Source organism: Marmota monax, unplaced genomic scaffold (assembly GCF_021218885.2).
Source record: "Marmota monax isolate L192 unplaced genomic scaffold, Marmota_monax_Labrador192_F-V1.1 WCK01_AAM20220418_F8-fsc00030, whole genome shotgun sequence".
NCBI classification, from domain to species: Eukaryota; Metazoa; Chordata; class Mammalia; order Rodentia; family Sciuridae; genus Marmota; species Marmota monax.
The window spans coordinates 2,191,754-2,210,259 of NW_026691988.1; the positions used below are offsets into that span (position 1 = coordinate 2,191,754).

The 18,506-nt window shown below is 34.5% G+C and overlaps 1 protein-coding gene across 1 annotated transcript in view; it reads right to left on the reverse strand.

Moving 5' to 3' along the window:
- Nucleotides 1–10,575: 10,575 nt before the first annotated feature.
- Nucleotides 10,576–18,506, reverse strand: part of Tmem244 (transmembrane protein 244) — a 34,405-nt gene continuing 26,474 nt past the window's right edge. The window contains exons 4-6 of the mRNA XM_058580873.1: nucleotides 18,196–18,321; nucleotides 16,645–16,689; nucleotides 10,576–11,550 (exon numbers count right to left, since the gene is read on the reverse strand). Of these exons, the coding sequence (XP_058436856.1) occupies nucleotides 11,456–11,550; nucleotides 16,645–16,689; nucleotides 18,196–18,321 (266 nt within the window). The 3' untranslated portion in view covers nucleotides 10,576–11,455. The remainder of the gene's footprint in view (nucleotides 11,551–16,644; nucleotides 16,690–18,195; nucleotides 18,322–18,506) is intronic.

Genomic DNA, 18,506 nt, shown 5'->3' on the forward strand with positions numbered 1-18,506 from the left:
TATAGCCAGTCAACTATGGATTGAACATTCTGAAGCCATGAGCCAAAATAAATCTTTCCTTCTTTAAGTTTATTTTCTCAGATATTTTGTCACAACAACAACAACAACAAAGGCTAACATACTCTGTATGTATTCTTTATTTCTTTTCTTTTGCTGTACTGGAGGTCAAACCCAGGGCCTTGAACATGCTAGGCAAGCCCTCTACCACTGAGCTATACCCGATATATTAGCCTTATTTGTCTTTTTTTTTTCTGCTTATAGACTTTGTTCATTTGCCTTTTGGATTGTTTATATTTTCATATATATATATCAGTATTTTCTTTTTTCAGGATACTATTCCTTTGTATGTTATATAAATTGCAAATAATTCACATTGTATAGCTGTCTTTTAATTTTGGTTACATCTTTGTTCTTTTTGGCTTCATACCTCCTTCTTGTTATAAAACATTGTCCTTTTTTTTCAAATTTAGACTTTTATTCAATTTGGAACTTTTTTATGACATAAGGAAGAATCCTAATTTATTGTTTTCATAGGAAAGTCATTTATTGAATTATATGTTTTTTCTCTACCAATTTATGTTGCTTCTGTCTAACATTGTTTCAGAACCTAGTTGGGATTTTGCACACTTTATTCTCTTCAATTGATGTATTTATTTGTTTCAGAATGCAATATGACATTGTTTTAATTCTATAGCTTAGGATGGTGGAATGTGACATATATCATTATCCAAGTACATGTATGAAGACACGAATTGGTGTGAACATACTTTATATACAACCAGAGATATGAAAAATTGTGCTCTAAATGTGTAATAAGAATTGTAATGCATTCCACTGTCATTTATTTTTAAAGAATCAATTTAAAAATTTGAAAAATAACAAAATAAATAAGATGGAGGGAACTGTTCTATATTAATCTTCAGTTATATTTACCTTGTGTTGAAAATAATTAAAGATTAAGCTTTTGTTTAAAAAATTCTATAGCTTAACACTAATTTTGGTTTTTGGTAAAGCAATTTCTTTCCTTGTACTTCCTTTCAAAATTATCTGGCTATTCTTGGAATAGCTACTCTTTTATATGAATTCTACCCTTGAATTTCTGAGTCTGGCTAATTTCATTTAGCATGATATTCTCCAGTTCTAACCATTTACCAGAAAATGCCATAATTTTATCTTTCTATGACTGAGTAAAACTCCATTGTGTATATACATCATATTTTCTTAATCCACTCATCTATTAACAAGCCTCTAGCCTGGATACCTAATTTGTCTATTGTAAATTGTGCTGCTATAGATATTGATGTTCCTATATCATTATTCTATGCTGATTTTTGTTCTTTTGAATGAATAGTGAGGAGTGGGATATCTGGGTCATATGGTGATTCCATTCCTAGATTTTTAAGGACTCTCCATATCTCCAGAGTGGTTGTACTGATTTGCAGTCACAACAATAATGTACGAGTGAACCTTTTCTTCTCTTAAGAAAAGTCCATATAGTTCTTTTGCCCACTTATTGACTGGGCTGTTTGTTTTTCTGGTGTTAAGGTTTTTGAGTTCTTTATATATTCTGGATATTAACCCACTGTCAGATGAGCAGCTGGTATTCTGTGGTCTCTCTCTTCATGCTCCTTGTTGTTTCCTTTGCTGTGGAGAAGTTCCATAATTTGATGTCTCTCATGCTCAGTGAAACAAGCCAGACTCAAAAAATCAAGAGTCAAATGTTTTCTCTCAAATGTGGAAGTTAGAGCAAAGAAGAGAAAGAAAGCAATGGGTGAGGGAGGATCAAATATCATAAATACACAGGGAAGAAGTATATTCTTCTCCATTGACAAGAAGAATGAGAGGGAGGGAGGGAGGATGCAAAAGGAAGAGAAATATGGAATGAATCTAATAAAATCATATTGTACGTATATATCAATGTATCAAAAGGAATTTCACCTTTATGTATACATAGAAGTATCAATCAAAAATGAACAAATAAATGAGCCAAAGGCTGACGACTAGAATTGAGGGAAGAGAACAGGGGGCAGGAGGGGGAGGAATAGGAGGTAAATGGGGATTGAAATAAAATTCCTGGCATTTATGATTTTGTACAAATGAACCCAACTACTATGTATAACTATAATGCTGTAATAAAAATTATAATCGATGTTTCTTAATTTCTATTAAGAAAATCAGTTTTTTTCCTTTAATCTGATATATGGTAATTTACACTGATAGATTGTCAAGTGCTTAACTTTAAAAAAAAAATGGGGGATTGAACTCAGGGGCATTTTACCAGTGAGCTTCATCCCCGTCCTTTTTAAAATTATTTTTAAATTTTGAGACAGGGTCTCATTAAGTTGCTGAGGGCCTATGTGGCTGAGACTGGCCTTGAACCTACTACCTCCTGCCTCATTCTCTGGATTCAATGGGATTACAGATCTGTGTCACCACTCTTGGCTCAAGTGCTGAAATTTTGTAGACATCCCTTTTGTGCTGCTAGATACATAATAATGGATACTGGATACTTTATAAAGAAAAAAAGATTTGTTCAGCTCACAGTTCCAGGATTCAAGAGCACAGCACTGGTATCTACTTGGTTCTGGTAAGAATCTCATATGTGGTAGATGGTATCACACTAAGATGTGTGTGTGTGTGTGTGTGTGTGTGTGAGAGAGAGAGAGAGAGAGAGAGAGAGAGAGAGAGAGAGAGAAGAGAGGCAGTGGGGGGGAGGCAAGTGGAACTGGTGAAAAAAGGATTCTTAGAGGAGGTGTCAAACTCTTTACAACAACCCATTATCTCAGGAACTCATCAAGTAGTGAGACTGCCATTAATCCTTTACTAGGGTGGTACCCGGTAACCTAACCACCTTCCACTAGGCCCAACTTCTGAAAGTTGTGTGGCAAAGCTGGGGACCAAGCTTCTTACACATGAACCTTTTGAGGGACACACACAAACCACATCCAAACCATAGTAACCCTCCTTGCATTCTTGGAATAAACTTTATGGAGATGAGTTAATATCTTTAAAAAGGCACAATTGGGATTAATTTTATAGTACTTATTTTGATATTCAAATATATAAGAGAGATCAATCTGCTATTTTTCTCTTATCATATTTGTGCAGTTTTGGTATTAATGTTATGCAAAACTTAAAAACTAATTGGTTTCTTTTTTCTTTCTCTATTTTCTAATACAGTTGATCTATGAAAGGAATTGTCTGACCTTTGATGGTTTGATACAATTTACAATTCAGGCTGATATGCTTTTTTCACTTTATTTATTTATTTAGCTGTGGATGACAGTAGAATCTATTTTGATATAATTAATTATACAAGCCTTGAATATATGTTATCTAGTTGCAGTTCTATTCTTACGACTATACATGAAGGTGAGATTTCACTGCGTTGTTTTTGTATATGTACATGGGAAAATTATGTCAGATTCATTCCACTGACTTTACTTTGCAGACTGATATTCTTTTATTTTGATTTTTTTATATATTACTTTTAGAAAACAGACTTTTTATTTTTATTACCAAGTTCAGTTTATTTAATAGTTACTGATTTATTTAGGTTTGCTTATTTATCTTCTAATTTGTGTTCTTAAAATTATTCATTTTATCAAGTTCTCAATTTTAATTATATAATTCCTAAAATCCTCTATTCTGTCTGAATTATTTCTGTCTTTTTATTCTTAATACTTCTATTTGTGCTTTCTCTGTTGATCAGCTGTACTTTGTACACAAAGTAGATATTTCTCAAATCTGAAGAGATCAGTTACTTCCAATATCATTTCCCCTTTTATATTTAGGGATTGTAGTCTCATTCAAAATAAATTTACACTAACAACCTATATTTTTCATTTAAGAGTATACTAGTAAGTACCAGGATTTATTTATGATCAAATCCTCAAGTGACTATGGAGAAGTTTGGGTTCAGAAGACTGGGAGAAGGCAAAGTCAGTACCAGATCTTCCTGGAGAATCTCCCTTCTCAAGATGGCCAGCATTTGGAAGGATTACTTTACTATATTAAATAAACTATTTCTTATCTTGGGTTATTTCTTTTTAAATTATTTTTTTAGTTATTAATGGACTTTTCTTTCTTTCTTTCTCTCTCTCTCTCTCTCTCTCTCTCTCTCTCTCTTTCTTTCTTTCTTTCTTCCTATGTGGTGCCTCCCACATTCTAGGTAAGCATCTTACCACTGAGCCACAAACCCAGCCCTTATCTTTGTGTTACTTCTATGAATTTAATCTTTATTACTATTACTTTTCAATTTCTGTATGCTGTGTCAGGTCTGGGTTATGTCATTTATCTGATCTGTCATTGGGTAAAGCCTTTTCATCTGGAAACACATAGGTCTCTGCAGTTCCACAAACTCTTCAGCCTGTGTATCCACATATTTTCTCTCCCTCATTCTTCTTTGTAGACTCTAATTAAATGGGTGTTAGGGTTTCTCAGTATATCATCCATGTCTCCACTTATCTTTCATATTTCCCATCTCTTTTCTTGCAGTAAATTTAGAGTGAATTTCTCAGTTCTTTCTTCACATCATTAATCTATCTCTTCAGTTATATTTAGAATACTGATTATCTTATCTACTTAGCTTTTTTATAGTAAAAATTATATTTAAACTTCCATGAAATACATATATATATTTTCTAAATACAAATATATATATTCCTTTTGTATGATTACCAACGGTTCTCATTGCAGAGATGATATTTTCCTATTTGAAAGAAAATATGAAGTATTTATATATTTGTCTTTAAATTGCTGTCTTATTTTTGACTGTGAGGCTGAAATTCTTCTTCATCTTAAATGTTCTGTCTTCCTTAGAGGAATATTTCCTTTTGGAAATAGATGTGTTGTGTAGGGATGTTTCCATGTGTGCTATGCTCTGTTTGGTGGGATTGTTTAAATATTTTGCATAGTGATTGTTTTCCTTTAACTGTTTTGCATAGCCTTCCAGGTCTCCAGTAGAGCTAGGGAAGGATTCTCTATGTTGAGAGGGTGGGGGTGGTGATGAAGCAGAGAGAGTGGTAGATGTCTTTCACAGAGGATCATGTCTGGTATCTCACCACTTCCTGTAGACTCTGTATTTCCCTCCAAGCTGTGGTGTTCCTAGAAAATGAAAAGCCCTTCACTCACTTCATGTTTTCTGGGAGATCTAAAATATCCCCCCAAACTGGGGCCAGGGATGATGGGAATAGAGAAGTTATATTACCCCTTCAGAGGATGGAGCAGGAAGGCAGGTCAAGGCCATCGGGCGGCAGTGCCTACAGCAGCACCTAGGAAGATACCATGTTCTAGGTAAAGTGAGTCTGTTGAGATGGGAGGCAACTGCATTGGTATGAAATCTTACCATGTCCTTCATCAACCTGGACGGGTCTGAGGACAGCTTGTTTAATGGTCTGTTCTTAGTGATCACAGTCTCTTGTAGTGGAAACTTCCATGGTGGCTGAGATCTTGTTTTGGCAAAAAGCTTCCTGGAATTTGGCAGGAATTAAACTACTTTCAAAGGAATGATTTTGCCCAAAGACTTGGCACAAAGGGATGGAGGAATTCAGCAGTAGCCAAATAAACATAACAAATTCACAGTGGAAGGAGGTTAACAGTTGTACCTGTCTAGAAACAAATATCTGTGTCTCAGTGCACTTGTAGAATAGCATGTAATTATGCAATGCTTAACACCATATCATAGTTAACAGAACAATCTCAAAGTTTTTCAGAGAACACCAAATTTTCTGCCTAATACCAGAAAAATATTTTATTAACATCTGGTCATCTTATGATAGCGGTTTTCTAGAAGGAAATGCTTATAATTCACAACCCATTCGAGGACTTGCTGACTACCTGAAATTTGACAGAAAACAAACTGCAAGTCCAACTTGATAACTCCTATGTAAATCTTTATTACTGAAATTATATTTAATGTTGAATAAAAGACTGAAACCTGAAATTTTCTGAGAATAAAAAGAACAGCAAACTAAGAAAAGATTATAAAATATTTTAAGAGAAAGCAAAGGGGTAGCTATTAAATAGGAGTAAATATATTTGACATTATCTTTCAGAAGTAACCAGTTAAAGCCTAATCCAAGGATAGGGGTGTAGCTCAGTGGAGAGTGCCTAGCATGTGTGAGACCCTGGGTTTCATTTCTAGCACAGATAAATAAATAAATAAATAAATAAATAAAATCTAATTCCTTCTTAGAGTTACTGAGAATCAGAAGTTATCCTTGGGTTCTCAAACCATTCAAGGCATAGAATGATACTCCACGGTGAAAGCCATCATGACCATTAAAATTGTCATATATTATAGTAGACACCTCATTAAATTCCTGTGAATTCCTTTTCCTTGACAGGATACTGATGGCTTGTAATATATTATCATTTAGTAGTCCTCCTAGATCGCAAACTTGGTGTGAGTTATCCAGGAGAGGACTAAGAAACCTATAGAGGAAAGGGGGAAAAGAGGTACATTTCTTCAAGATTACAAATTTCCATGATTGTGGGTTTTTCTTTTTTAAAGCAGGACAAGCTCATTTTCATATTTAAGACCCACTGATACCAGCTATTCATGAAAAAAAAATCAAGTTGCAGTGTCAGCTCCGAGATATAAGTTGTATTTTTCATATAAAAGAAAAGAAAGATGCCAACACATAGTGCATTTCTGGACCATGTCCACATGGTCTTTATGCACTATGACCTGCATGAGAGTCTCTGGATTTTCTATGTACTTGTTCCTTTGCAGAAAGAAGAATGTTAGATGGGAATTGTTTTTTAAGATGCATTGGGCCCTGTCATTAATGAACTACCCCGAAATTTTATTAAGAATAAAAGAAAATTGAAAATAAATAACTAAATTAAGAAATAGTGAATAAAAAATTTAATGTTGTTGTTCTGTATTAAAAAATGTGCAATATTCTAAAAATTTTACCATCTTCTATGAGGTCTTTTTTCTCCAGTAGAAATTTTATGTAAAAGAATGATATTATCTTTACATGAACCAAACTGTATTTCCTTCCTTTTTTTGATAATATTCAGCATAGCCACATCAATGGATTCTTTTGCTATGTTTTTATTTTTCTCTCAATTCAGTTTTCTAAAGTTTATAGAACAACAACTTTAGAAAGTGTTTTTATATTTCCTTGGATGTTTGCCATAAACAAAACTCTCTATCTCATTGTATATAAGTTCTCACTTTTATAGAATAATTTCTGTAGCTTTAGTGATTCTAAATAGTTTTAGAACTTATTAGTTCAGTTATTAAGGTAAATTGGTTGAATAAAATCCATAACATTTTAGATATAATTCTAATCTTCAGACAGCAAATGTGTAAATAGTGTTCATATATATTTTGGAATCGTTGTCAGCAAAATTCTTTTAAATGTAATTCTTTAAAGGATTATTAAAGGAGAATGTAAATGGATTTAAATCCTAAAATAGCACAAAGGAATAATAGCTTTAAAGTATATTTATGAAAAAATTATGCATAATATAAAAGTATTATCTTTCTTAAAAATATAAAAATGCTAGTCCTGAAAAATATGCATCAAAATCCTGGATAGGATTCTACCAACTTGTGACTCTTTATGGGACACTGAAGGAATAAGTTAAGTGGGCATGATTCTTAGCCTTTGAGAAAGTTATATATAGTGTAGGCCAAGTAGATTATTCGTTGATATAGTTAATGTATAATTTTTGTGTGCTAAAATTTCCATCCATTGTATTTTTAATTACTGTGTGTCAAGAGGTGCCATCAAGTAGATAATGGTAATCATTTTAATGAGGGAAAGAAGAAAACCACAGATTATTCTTGTGCTCAGGGAGAAAAAGTAAAGAGTAGGATTAACACAATAGTAATTACCTGAGCAGATGGATTTCTAATCCTAGAAATAAACATGCTAATTAAGCTGCACTACAGAATGACAAGATCCTGAGTCTGAGAGATTGTTTTTCTAATTTACTAGTGAAATTTAATTCTCATTATATTAAAAAGTACTTAATCAACCACATCTTTTTTAATTAACAATTTTATTTAGGCAGTTTTAATGTTTCTGTGAATTTCTTCCATGGGTGTGAGTTTCACAGGGCACATTCCCTCATCAGTGGATCCATGGTTTGTTGAGCAGGACTGAGCAGGACTTCTAGAGCAGGACTGAGTTCTGTTGAATCTTTAACAAGATGCTTGCCTGTGTGTTGTCAGTAGGGGTTTAACTGGGAACCATCATTATGGGGCTTTTATAACTACCCTAGGTTGACAGAGCAATAGTAACAAAAACAGCATGGTACTGGTACCAAAACAGGCGGGTGGACCAATGGTACAGAATAGAGGACACAGAGACCAATCCACAAAATTACACCTATCTTATTTTTGACAAAGCGGCTAAAAGCATGCAATGGAGAAAGGATAGCATCTTCAACAAATGGTGCTTGGAAAACTGGAAATCCATATGCAGCAAAATGAATCTGAATCCCTTTCTCTCGCCATGCACAAAAGTTAACTCAAAATGGATCAAGGAGCTTGATATCAAAACAGAGACTCTGCGTCTGATAGAAGAAAAAGTTGGCTCCAATCTACATACTGTGGGGTCGGGCTCCAAATTCCTTAATAGGACACCCATAGCACAAGAGTTAATAACTAGAATCAACAAATGGGACTTACTCAAACTAAAAAGTTTTTTTTCTCAGCAAGAGAAACAATAAGAGAGGTAAATAGGGAGCCTACATCCTGGGAACAAATTTTTACTCCTCACACTTCAGATAGAGCCCCAATATCCAGAGTATACAAAGAACTCAAAAAATTAAACAATAAGAAAACAAATAACCCAATCAATAAATGGGCCGAGGACCTGAACAGACACTTCTCAGAAGAGGACACACAAACAATCAACAAGTACATGAAAAAATGCTCACCATCTCTAGCAGTCAGAGAAATGCAAATCAAAACCACCCTAAGATACCATCTCACTCCAGTAAGATTGGCAGCCATTATGAAGTCAAACAACAACAAGTGCTGGCGAGGATGTGGGGAAAAGGGTACACTTGTACATTGCTGGTGGGACTGCAAATTGGTGCAGCCAATTTGGAAAGCAGTATGGAGATTTCTTGGAAAGCTGGGAATGGAGCCACCATTTGACCCAGCTATTCCCCTTCTCAGACTATTCCCCAAAGACCTTAAAAGAGCGTACTATAAGGATACAGCTACATCAATGTTCATAGCAGCACAATTCACAATAGCTAGACTGTGGAACCAACCTAGATGCCCTTCAATAGATGAATGGATTAAAAAAAATGTGGCATTTATACACAATGGAGTATTACTCAGCACTAAAAAATAACAAAATCATGGCATTTGCAGGGAAATGGATGGCACTAGAGCAGATTATGCTAAGTGAAGCTAGCCAATCCCTAAAAACAAATGCCAAATGTCTTCTTTGATATAAGGAGAGCAACTAAGAACAGAGCAGGGAGGAAGAGCATGAGAAGAAGATCACCATTAAACAGGGACGAGAGGTGGGTGGGAAAGGGAGAGAGAAGGGAAATTGCATGGAAATGGAAGGAGACCCTCATCATTATACAAAATTACATATAAGAGGAAGTGAGGGGAAAGGGGAAAAAAACAAGGGAGAGAAATGAATTACAGTAGATGGGGTAGAGAGAGAAGATGGGAGGGGAGGGGAGGGGAGGGGGGATAATAGAGGATAGGAAAGGCAGCAGAATACAACAGTCACTAGTATGGCAATATGTAAAAACTGGATGTGTAACCGATGTGATTCTGTCATCTGTATACGGGAAAAAATGGGAGTTCATAACCCACTTGAATCAAATGTATGAAATATGATATGTCAAGAGCTATGTAATGTTTTGAACAACTAATAATAATAAAAAAATGAAAAAAATGTTTATTCATAATTGAAATTCACAGTCTCTTGATTGATCCAGGTGAGTTACACATTTTGATACCTCTACAACCAAATATTTCGGAATAATTACCAGGAAGAATGGAACTAATGGATGGGACACAAAAGATCATGTGAGTGAATAATGTGAGAAAGAAGCAAAAGAGACAGTATCATTATTTTTATACTTACAGGTTCCCAATAAGTTCAAATTTCTAAATCAGTAACTGATCAATACAACATAGCTTTTGGAAGGTCATCTGAAATATATAAAATTATCCACAGCACTGCTTAGTAGGTGAATGGATGTCTTCATGAAGGAAATGGATTTTTAGCGTAAAATTTTCTTATCAGGGAGAAAATTCTAAAATATGGTCTAGTTTAGTTTTTAATTTGTTTCCTAAAATTTGTGAGTATGAACGTGTGGGACTGTAACTTTCCTGTCCCTTTTTGTATGTTCATACTATTATATTAGCAGATCATTTTAGCTATATTGAAAGTAGTAAATATTTAAGACAATTATATAAAGTAACTCACCTTGTTTTAAATTCAAATAAATAAGTACTTACTGCATGACAATAATAGAAGAACTATCAAACTGGTAATACAGAACTATACAAACTCAAAAAAAATATATAATCCAAACCACTTATATCCTTGCTACTCAAGGTGTGGTCCATAGACCTAACGCACTAGCATTTCCTGAGAACTGTTAGAAGTACATAATCTTGGACTCCATCATCCTCCCTTCTGAACCAAAATCTGCACTGTAACAAGATCCCCAGACAAATCAAATTCACATTAGATTTTGAGAAGCCCTATGTTAGAAGACTACAGTCTAAAGAAAGAAATAGATACAGATGTTAAAACAAAAACTAGTAATTTCATAAGAAATGCTCTAACCTAGAATAAATAATGTGGGACAATAATAGAATCTAATTCTGGTTGCAGAGATTGGCAGCAGTTTTGAATCTGCCCATTTCTGGGTTACATTTTTCATACTATTTACCAATATTTTCTAAAATGTGTCCCTAATCAAATACATTGGAGAAGCATAATGTGTATTATACTTTAATTTTTCTAAATAAGTAATCAATTGAAACAACATAGTTTGGGGAAGGTTACAAGGAAAACGGAATATTAGCATGACATTTCTTAGTGGGTAAATGAATGTCTTTGTCAAAAAAAAAATGGATGACTTGTTCACAATAGTATGTCAAAGATTCCTGAAAAGTGCTGAAATAAATGAGTTTTGTTGTACTTAAACCCAGGATTCCACAAATGCACTTAAACATAAAACTTTCCCCCATTGTATAGCAGTATGAACATTCTCCAGAACCAATGTTCTGTGGAACACACTTTGGGAAACACTGCGTTTTATAAGTTTGCAACACTCTGCTCTTAAATTGTTGACTAGAATTGTTCTGCTCTCCATTTATCTCTCTTTTATTGTTATAAAGTATACTAAACAAATTCAACCTTGAACATAAACAAAAAGTAAAATTTAACTCTGATGTAATATATGTTACAGGATAGAAATTCTGAGGCAAATTAATCCATCTGTACTGCTAAAAATTACCCAGATCTGGATATATAAAGTTGTCTTTAAATAAACAGTATGCTAAAGTCTGGCCTCCACATATCATTGAAATTAAGCCGGCTCCTGCAAATAAATGAAAGGAAAGTTTTGGTTAACTACCAGTAATGAATAATTCATAGGTAGGCTTATGAATAAGAACAATTGCCATGACTTAAATAATGTTTCTGTAACTGGCATCGTATTTGAAATAGAACAGTTTATAGATTCACCTAAGAGAGGGGAGGTATATATTCTAAAGCTGATAAACTGTTAAAATTTAGAACTTCCTTCAGAGAGTATGTGCAGATCAATAGAAAGGAGCTCTTAAAACTCAGATATTCAAAGACAATGAAGTCGAAGCACATGCCAAGGAATTCACAATTCCCAATACTTTCTGTGCTTAAACGTTCCATTTATTTGTATTGTTACTGTGTGTGTGTGTGTGTGTGTGTATGAATGTGTACACACACAAGCTAAGGTCTTTTCTCCTCTAATTATAAAAGAAAAAATGCTTGCTGACTTTTAAGTATAGAAAAGATTTTAAGGACCAGAATTCTACATACCTGAGTTATCTAGTTTTATGAAAATGCTTTAGTTCTGGTTTCATTGGCCCAGTGATTCTTATTTGTTTTAAAATATTGATTTGACCAATATTGATCCAATTAAAGAGCTTTCATAAATCTGTTGTTCCTTGTGTGGCAGTAACAACATAATGCCCTTGAAAGGTAAAGCTCTCTGAGGTAAGAACACTGACAGGATTGCTAACTTCCTCTCAGAAAGAACCACGTCCAATGGAAGACCACGAGACATCATTTTGAAGATGGCTAACCGTTGGTCTCTTACATCTAATATTTGTGCTCAAAAAAACAAAAACAAAAACAAGGCTATGTCAGATGCCATTTGGTAACTGCACTCTGAGTAATTCAACCCCAGTTACTAAAACTAAAATAGTCACCCCATTAAATCCTCTTGGCCATTCTATCATGCCTATGTTAACTCTCCTTTCTGTCCAGGTGGCCTGTGTCATGTGACTACTTCGACTAGGGCACAGTAAATTCTGTAGTATTCCCAATGAAATCCAAAGAGACAGGTTCTTATTTTTCAGAGAGAAAAGATCATATCTTCTTACAGTTTTTAGTATTTCTTTTTAAAAATTTTTTGTTTATTTTAATTAGGTATATATGACAACAGCATGCGTTTTGATTAATTGCACACAAAGTTCTTAGTATTTCTTTTAAAATCTTTCCCCAGTATATTAAAAATTTACATCTTTGCAGGACTCACACCAAAAAAAAAAAAATCAGTATTTTCTACATGTGTTTTCTGGATGTGCTGAACAAAGCTGGAGAAAAGTTCACATCCAAGACTTATGGGAAGTAGAGAATTAAACAGTACGTGAAGGCACATATGGTAATAGAAATTACAGTGGACTAAATAAGAAGCTTTCACTTGGTTAATTTTCCTACTAAATATACAATTGATGAATTCGTTTCAATCTGTGAGAAGAAAAAATAACGGAAATATCTTCACTGCTTCTTGTACTGCTCTAAAGACAACAGCGCCAAGCATGAAGAAAAGAGAATGTATCACAAATACATGTCCAGTGTTTTACTCCCTGTAATTTTAGAATGGTAGTCTTTGCATATTCTTCTGGTTTAACTATCTGGCCCACATAAAAGTATTTTTTATAGTACCACTTTCTATGTATATGCTTATATTTACATTATATAAATATTTTATGATATATAAATAACATAATGATATACTATGTAATATTTGCATAAATATAAAATGACCTATGACAGGTAATATTGTTTGGATTTTGCGGAAATTTATTTTAGTTTTTTAAATTTTGTTTTCATTTTGAACCCTCTCAGGGTGAAGATTAAGCAGACTCTCTTGGTAGTCCACTGGAGTGTGTTCTCTGTCAGGAGCCCAAATATACTTACTGCATTCCAGGAAAACCTCAGCTACTTCATTTCATTCCATTTAATTCTCCCCATGCTGACACAACAAATGCTTACTGACACTCTACTACATGCTACTCTGTGCCATGCTTGGGGGCTGAATTTTTATTATGAGCATTTTAGCTTTTTCAATTTTGTTTTAAATATTGGAAATGAAACATCAGCCATTCTATAATTTACTTTTCCAGAAGGTAAGCAGCATTGTGCTATTTCCAACTGAGTTTAGACACAAACACTTTGATCTTGTGTGTGTGTGTGTGTGTGTGTGTGTGTGTGTGTTCTTTCTATGTTATGTCTTATATGTTTACTCTGTTTGATGTGAAAATGTCATAGAACTGGGAAGTCTTTTCAGAGCATGTGATTCTACTTGATCAGTCTATATTCTCTTCAGTTTCCTTTGCCTAAATGATAACTATCTCCACAAAATTTTGTGAGCTCTGTTCTTTACCTGGTATATTTTCTAAATGAGAGAATTTACTGCAACAATCACATCTTTGCAGTAAGAGCTCCAGGATTTCTACTTAGGAGTAGAAATTGCTCTGGGTAGCAGTCTAAGTCAGAAGAAAAGGCTAGTTACAGGACCCACCTTAGCTACAGGAACTCTGCTAAATCATCCAATTCAATAAACTTTTGTTTCCACATTTATAGAATTAGAATATAATAGGTATCACACAAAATTGTAATAAAGGTTAGTGAGATAAATTCAATGTCCCTGGCTTGTATTAACTGATTGATAAATGTATTATTAATATTGTATGGGCCATTAAAATTGAGTGGCAAAGCCAGGCATGGTGCCGAAAGCTGTAATCTAAACTATTTGGGAGGCTGAATAAGGAGGATGGCAAGTAAGAGACCAATCTTGGCAACTTAGAGAGAACTCAACTCAAAAAAGAGCCAGAGGTGTAGCTCAGTGAGTGGTAAAAGCAACCTTGAGTACTTGAGTAGTTCAGTCCTCAGCACCAAAACAAAACAAAAAAACCAAACACTTGAGAGGCAATACTAGAACATGCTTGGGTTTGTTTTCAAAACAGATTGAAGATATTAGACAAGATTATTGTTGCCAAATTAAGAAGAAAAAAATTTTAGAGATATTATATAATCTTTGTATTTGGAAGACAAATGCAACAGATTTATAAATAAATAGTTTCCAAACTTGGCAAGTATTGAAAACTCTTTAGAAGCATCCAGCTTTTCTTTATTAGCAGAAATAAATGGTAAAGTTGTAATGCTGATTTCCCTTCCTAAACTTCTAATTATTACATAATATAATTAAGGAAGAATACAAATAACATGATATTGTAACAATCTCATTTCCTTTATGTTTGCTGTTTCTTATCTTGATTTCCTATTTCATAAAAGAGTAGTCTAAGGAAAACAACATATAGATTGGATTATTTAAAACTAAGAATGAGCTGAATGTGGCTGGCTACTCTACTTCTAGGAAAGGATGATATTAGGATACAATAAAGGAGATTAAATGTAGATGCCTTCAAGAACTTCAAAATTTTAAGAAGTGAAAATACTATCAAGTCATAAAATGTATTGACTTTGCTTCAAATTAGGTATTATGTAAGAATTTTAAAAGTTCAGAATATTCTCTGTATTGTCCCTGAACCAGCAATGCTTGCATTACCTGGGCCCTATCCAGACTGATTGCATTTTAGTATGGTCCTCATGATCTGCACAGAGAAATTCTGCTCTAGGTCACAGTTCTAGGCCCTTTGTATTAATAGGGGGCAAAAAGGATCAGAGGCTAATTTGCTATTATATATTCTTATGTTCTTTTCCCCTTTATATATAAGCTATTTTCACACTTAAGTAAGTTTCAATACATTATCATTTTATTGTTCTCACTCTCTTCACTGTAATTTTGGCTTTAGAAAGAAGGCATCTTGGGTCTTGACTACTTCACTTGAATCATCCCATAGAAGGCAGTTCCCTCCCATGACGTATCCATCATGAGCCTCTTTGTCCCACTAAAAGTTCAAACTTTTGAGGATCCAAGAATGTTGTAAGAGGATTTATTTTGATAAGTTGTATCCAACAAGAAGTTAAAGGGAGCTGTGTCTCAGACAGAAGAATAAATGAAGGACATTCCCATGATGGAACATGAAGACCTACCTGCATTAAGTACGAAGCTCTGAGAACAAACAAGATGTCAGAGAAGGAAAAAGGCAGAACTGCATTAGGAAAGGCAGAGCGCTTTGTTCACCTGGGGCCTTTTGTGCACCGTGACTCATGCCACATCTGAGTCTACCCAACTGGCTCAGTAGTACAGTTGAGGCACCTGTGTGTACGTGTGTGTGTGTTGGTGGGGGGGATGACCAAAAGTCTGTGGATTCCAATAAAGGTGCAAAATATGTCCCTAAAACACTTTTTCAGAGGAAGTAGATCGATTCTGGTTTCCCTGCTTATAGTGGCTCAGTACTTACTACCTGCTGCAAAGGGAAAATAATGGGAAAAGAAAGGGAGAGAAAAATAGTGTAAGTCAGACTTGGAGGCAAGCTGAGGAAATCTACAGCTTAATGAAAATTTTGCCAGAGGTCTTTTGGGCTTTCATGCCCTTCCACTTTATATATTGCTCAATATATACAGTAAAATCCATGTCATTCCTTTATAAAGTCAAATTTATCTTAAGGAGAAGAAGAAATTTCTGTTTGGGGTACCAGAGATTAAACCCAGAGATGCTTCACCACTGAGACACACTGCCAGTGCTTCTTATTTTTTGAGACAGGGACTTGCTAAGTTGCTTAGGGCCTCACTAAGTTGCTGAGGCTGGCTCTGAACTTGTGATCCTCCTGCCTCAGCCTCCTGAGCTGCTAGGATTACAGGTGTGTACCACCCTGCTGGTCAAGCAAATTTCTTTTATTTCTATGTACTGATCTACTTTTGGTCTAAAATATATGTTAAGATGGCAACACCTCTGTTGTGGATTGTTTTAGGGTTGCCCAGACAGTATATTTGGGCCAAAGAGACAACCAGTAGAGTTCATCTTTAGTAAAACTGAGAGGGTTTTCATTGCCTTAAACATCATCATTGTCATTATTATCTTAGAAAGAGTATGATTATATATAATTAATTATAATGAATTACTTAGAAAGATTATGATTATATAATTAAATCTATGTCTAATTAATAAAATCTATTTCCTAAATTTACTCCAGTTAACATTATAGATTAAAGAATCTAAACTAGAATAATTCCAACATACCTAAAGCAGCCCACCAATGTGATGTTAAGGGGAATTCCAACATGACTGCAATAGAAAAAAAATAAAAATAAAAAGGTGTTACTCATTTTCAAAGTATGCCTTATTTTTTCCACTGGTGAAGAAATATGTATTTCTGTTCAGTCAAATCATACCCATATACCAAAGAAAGATTTTATACATATTTGTGAAATCAGGTCGTCCTGAATTTGTCTTTAAGCCATGGTCTAAAAGTTATTTGTTAGGTCAGATATTAGGAAGGCTTCTAAAAATGGTGCTCTGAATTGTCAGGGTCTCAGGTCAGCTCACAAAGTAGATTGAAGTAGCCTACAGCAGTCTTGTTCTTGTTCCAGGCATTGAATCCTCAATGCCTGGCTCCCTCTGGAATTCTGAACCACTTTACTCTGAACTCAGTTCTAACAAGCAATCAAGCAATTATTTGTTAAGTATTTTCTGCATGCCATGTGTTAGACTGTTAGCTAATAACTTCTGCATCCAAAACCTATGGCTTATTTAAACTTTGAGGAGTGGACTATCTTATGCTAGCCTGTGGCTGCCTTGCAGGAAAACTTGAGCCCTAAAGTAAAACAGAGAATCTGAGGTGTGTGGGGGGGGGATCAGTGATTCTTTGAATTACTGAGGGAGGGTTTGTGTCTGAGAAAATTGATGCTAGAGGATCAATATCTGGTATTCTCTAATAGCAGTGAAGCTGGGAAGTGGCAATTCATTTAGAAATTGTGTGCTTCTAAGGATACTAAAAATATGAGTGATTTAAATTGGTAATAACAATAATAAATGCCAAATTATAAATTGAGTTTGATCTCACCCACACTTTGACTAATATGCTTTTTCAAAAATAATAAATAAATAATGGAGGATGAAAAGGGAGAAAAAGTAGACTGGAAGAATAAATTTTGAATGATCAGATAAATAGATGGATAAACCTATCCTTTACTGAGTAACTGCTATACTAGATTCCATTTCAGACAATTTTATAAACTTAATGAAACTGCTCCAGGTCCCTCACTTTTGCAGTGGAAAGAACTGATGTAAGAGATGTGACATGTCAAAGAATACACTCCAAGTAACGGTAAAACGAATGCATTTTTTTTTCCTGACTCTAAAGATCATGGGTACAGAGGAAAAACTCCTTAGAACTGGTAGTCTTATTAAAATAACCGTTGTTGGCAAGTTCCCAGGCTTGCCAACAGTCAGGGTTCCTTTGAGTCCTAAGTCCCAGCCTTTGGTCAATTTTTACCTGAAGAAGGAATTGGGATGAAAAATATTCCTTACAGAGGAAAAACAGACCCTTTAATAGTGGGTGGCACTTTGGATATGGAAAGAGAACAGGAAACATTTCAGTAGGGTTCCCAATCAGAAAATGGAGCTGTCAAACCTCTCCAAGAGAAGTGGTAGAGGAACTTGGTTGGGGAGGAGGAGAAGCAGAGGAGGGAGGAACTTTAATCATCATAGGAATATATGCTCTTAGAACGAGATTTGGAGACAACATGAGATTTAGTACATTTTCTGTTTTCATTATTTTATTTTGCTTACCAGTTGAAGTGATAGCAACATGAAGAATAGTTACTGAAATAGCATAATCCCAAACCCACTCTTCCACAACCAGAGCAAAAAGCAATCCACAAACAAAGTAGGTGACCTCAGTTGAGAATAAAAGAACTGCAAATAAAAGGAAAAATATAACTATTTGGGATTAGAGCGATTAAGTGTTCTGAACTACAGCTGACAATGAGACCATGAAAATGCATTCTGCTTTTGGTAAGGACTTTTACAATGTTCCATCTCATAACCAATCCTCAAATATTGGTAGGAACTTCTAACATATTCTATCTGTTAATTAAATT